At 45.1% G+C, this 4,043-nt stretch overlaps 1 protein-coding gene across 2 annotated transcripts in view; it reads left to right on the forward strand.

Annotated features, from left to right (window-relative positions):
- PHYHD1 (phytanoyl-CoA dioxygenase domain containing 1) overlaps positions 1-2,879 on the forward strand; it is a 3,923-nt gene extending 1,044 nt beyond the window's left edge. For both annotated transcript variants that reach the window (XM_017810235.1, XM_017810236.1), the window contains 7 exons: positions 262-317; positions 508-570; positions 664-685; positions 1,034-1,162; positions 1,647-1,763; positions 1,907-2,033; positions 2,213-2,879. In XM_017810235.1, coding sequence (XP_017665724.1) covers positions 262-317; positions 508-570; positions 664-685; positions 1,034-1,162; positions 1,647-1,763; positions 1,907-2,033; positions 2,213-2,258 — 560 coding nt within the window. In that variant the 3' untranslated portion in view covers positions 2,259-2,879. The remainder of the gene's footprint in view (positions 1-261; positions 318-507; positions 571-663; positions 686-1,033; positions 1,163-1,646; positions 1,764-1,906; positions 2,034-2,212) is intronic.
- The last annotated feature ends 1,164 nt before the right edge of the window (positions 2,880-4,043 follow it).

The raw sequence follows: 4,043 nt of genomic DNA on the forward strand, positions 1-4,043 counted from the left end.
CTTTTTTATTTATCTGCAGTTTGTGGCCAGGGAGTGATTATATTTATGGTCTCTAATGATGATTGTGTGATTGTACAACCTACAAGTGTCCTATCACCTTAGGTGTGATAATCCATGTCTATCCATCTTGGGAGGCATGAAAGTTTCTGGCTGCAATTTATCCTGCTTGGCTGTGGCCTCTCCAGCTCATCCTGACGGCTACCAAGTTCCCTTCTGTTCAGGAAATCTTCAGTCTGAGCCTTTTTTTTTTTTTCCCCTCAGCTCTACATGCTTATGATCCTGTCTTCAAGCAAATCACCCACTCCTCCAAGGTGCAGGTGAGCTGTTACTGCTTCCTAGACTGGTCTGGGGGAAAAATAAATAAATTATGGAGTAGTTAATCTTAATTTTCCAGACTCCCAATGATAGTCATTTTGTCAGTGAAAAGAAATTTAAATATCTTCCCAGAATAATGTTATATGGTGTGCAGAAAACAGCAAACATAAATCTTGGAAAGTTTTCTTGCAGGAATTGGGAAGAAAACTAGGCCTTGAGAGACCAGTAGTTGTGCAAAGCATGTATATCTTCAAGGTACAGTGATTCAAGTTGTCTTGTCACTCAAGAAAGACCCTGTTAGGTGGGAAGCTCTGAATCTCTTCACACATCACCTTTCTTTCCTTGCAGCAACCTGGCATTGGTGGTGAAGGTGAGACTTTTATTATCTCTATATCACTCTGCAGGGAATGCTCCTTTGGGAAAGGAATATTACCAGGAAAAAGGCTCAGAATCAGACTTAAGCCTGTGAGTTTGGTGGTCCAAACCTTCTTAAAATTATTTTTAAAAATCCACGTTTTCTAGAAGTGCTTCTACTTCATGTGCAGCTTGAACAAAGAGCTGCTTTTACATCTGCAGCAGCCTGAGAGGTGGTATTTTACTGTAAGATTTAATTTAGATGGGTGGGCAGGGGAGGACACTGAGCCAGGGAGGTGCAAGCCTGAAGTCCTTCTTGTGGAACTGAATTCCTCAGGGGTTAAAAGACCATCTCTCCTTGCAGTGACACCTCACCAGGATGCCACCTTCCTGCACACGGAGCCTCTGGGCAGGATCCTGGGCTTCTGGATTGCCCTGGAAGATGCCACACAGGAGAATGGCTGCCTGTGGTTCATCCCTGGCTCTCACACCAGTAAGAGTTGTGTGGGTGACCACTACTGGATTAACAGTTCTGTTTTCACCACCTCTAGAGCACATTAAGCAGCTTTAAATTACTGCTCACCTAAACATTCCCTCAGTGAATAGTGCTCTTCAGATTTTAAGGCACTCATCCCTCAAATCCTGGAGTCAGCTGCACTTGGATTGTGATTTATGCTCTTATAGAAAGGATAAATGGACCAAAGGTTGGCTTTGCAGAAGCCTGGGACTGTTTGTGTCCAAAAAGGTCTGTTGCAATGCACAGAAGGGGCCAGAAAGGCAAACAAAAGGCAGTTGTTTATCTGTTTCTGCCACAGCTGGAAAATCCTAAATCTTTGCTTAATGAAAAAGACTCTGCCCAAATTACTAAGGAAAAATTGAATATAGCAATAATAAAGTTTGATAAATCACGGATATTGTTCCTCTGCTGTGCAGAACGTAGTTACATGTTTAATTTTTCTGTGTTTGTGGATTTGCAGATGGAATTACCCGGAGGATGGTTCGTGCACCTTCAGGTGCCTCAACATGTGTGGAGTTTGTAGGGTCAGAGCCAGCCTATGATGACAGTCAGTTCATCCCTCTGCCCATAAAGAAAGGTACAAACAGCCCCAAATGTGTCACTTCGCAGCCCAAGAAAACACAAGGGAGCTAAAATTGTATTTAACCCTTCCTTTGGAAAGCTGGAGCTTTCCACCGTTTGGAAAAAAACCCCAGCAGTACGGGGGTTTCTTTCCCACAGGTGGACTCATCCTCATCCATGGGGAAGTTGTCCATAAGAGTGAACTGAACAGCTCGGAGTTCTCTCGCCACGCGTTCACCTTCCACGTGATGGAGGCCAAGGGCACCACCTGGAGCAAGGAGAACTGGTAAGGTCGTGATCCTCACAGGCAGCTGAGGAAACTGGAGCCAGGATGAACTGTCACTGGTGGTCTTGTCTGTCACAGGTTGTTGGTAGTGTCCTGCTTAGCACTGATTTTGTACCTGCAGCACTGGAACAGCCTCTGAAGTTTTGTTTTTCTCCCTTCCTTCCTTCCTTCCTTCCCAGGCTCCAGCCAACTCCTGAACTGCCTTTTCCATCACTCTACACTTGAAGTCAGTGACTGGCTGATCAATATTCCTGATTGTTCCTTCATGTTCCCCTTAAACATGACCTCCCCTTATGGCAGCTCTCAAGGTTAATTCATCCTGGGAACAAGGACCTTTGTCACAGCCCAACACGCCTGCAGGAGACAGAACCTCCTGCTGCAGCAGGAGCCCTGTAGTGTGAGAGTAGCCACCCAGTCCTTTCAGTAAGGAAACCTCTTCAGTCTTGAGAACAGACCAGTCAAGACCACTGCACCTTGACTGGGACCAGTTAAGAAGTATTTCTTCTTGCAGATTCAGTTTAAGAGCTTAAGTGCATTTCTTGGCTGTGTTGATCCCAGCAGTGCAGGTGAACGTGTCATGGGAAGAAGGTTGACTTTCACCCTTAGGTCTCTGCCCTGTTGTTGGAGTAACAGTGATTTAAAACAGCCCTGTTGTGGGCAAAATGAAGCAGGAACTCTGCTTTTTATAATCAATCTTCTAAGTATTCCCAGCAAACTGTGGTTGAATGTTTGATCTCTGGGTGTGTTGATTAAAAATATGACAGTTCTTAAAGATTTATGTTGAAATGGTGGGAGCAAAGAATCTCAATCCAACTCCTTGCACTTAATAAAAGAATAGAAATTCTCCTTTTCATCTCCATCATCTTTTCTTTGAGGAAGACACAGTGTGACCTCCCAACAGATGGGGCCAGCACCAGGTTGTCTGAGGAGCAGTTTGAGCTCTCAATATGCATAAGAACAATTTCTGCCCCCAAAACCTCACCAAAGCCAAGGCAACTTACAGCAAGGAATGTTTGGAAACCAAAGTTACATCCAAGGCAAGCTCAAGCCTGTGTCCTGAACTGCACAGAAGCTGTGTAGGTGTGATTTCAGCAGCACTGATGCAGTGTCAGCCGTGAGATATGAGCCTGGTGTCACCAAGGCATGAATTACATCAGAGTAACCCTCAGACTGTCAGAGCTGTGGCAGAGTGAGCCCAGTTCTTACTGACTCATCCCTTGCAAATGGATATTGCTTATCTCTGGCATTTGTTTGAGGTGAATTTAGTTTCTTTAAGGGAAAAAAGTTTCCCTTCAGCCCTTTGGGCAATGCAGAGTAGGTTGAATCCAGCAAAGAATTCCTCACAGAGGAACAGCTCAGGTGGCTGGGGCAGGAACTGGGGAGCTGGGTAATGACAACAGCAGTAACACTGAATGCAAAGTTTCTGCATTTAGAAACTGCCTTTTATACAGTTTGTTTGAAAGGTGTGAGCAGGGTGGAAAGAAGTGCCTTCCCTCACCTGTGGTGCTATTTTATTCCATCAAGGGTGAAGGCTTTGGCTTGTGACAGAAGCAGCTCAAGCTTTGTCTGTGTCTTTCCATGAGAGGAGTTAATAATTTAGAATTCTGCTGAGGAGGGATAGTTTGTCCTTTGATTATGTGCACCACTACCTGCAATGTGCAAAACCACCTCGTTCAAGTGCATAAGTAAAAGCAAAAATCTGGATTGATTGGCAGGATTTCCTGCTAAAAAGTGAAGGAAACTCAGCCCAGTACAGTTACTGAGTTTGGTTTCCTACAGAGAATATCTGACAATGTATTTCCTTATTAACTGGCTCTGGCCAACTTTGGCCTCCTTAGGAAAAGCAGCACCAAGTCCCAGGAGCTCTGCCCAGGCAGGGGGTGAATTGGGCAATGCTGCCTCTCAGCTATTCCAGTCCTGGCTTGTTGCAGGGACACAAATATTGGATTCTGGAGCCAACTCTGCTGACCCAGAGACTGGTTTCACTCACCCCTGGGTCTTAGTCCCAAG

Source organism: Lepidothrix coronata, unplaced genomic scaffold, assembly GCF_001604755.1.
Source record: "Lepidothrix coronata isolate B3197 unplaced genomic scaffold, Lepidothrix_coronata-1.0 Scaffold28, whole genome shotgun sequence".
In the NCBI taxonomy this organism is placed as follows: Eukaryota; Metazoa; Chordata; class Aves; order Passeriformes; family Pipridae; genus Lepidothrix; species Lepidothrix coronata.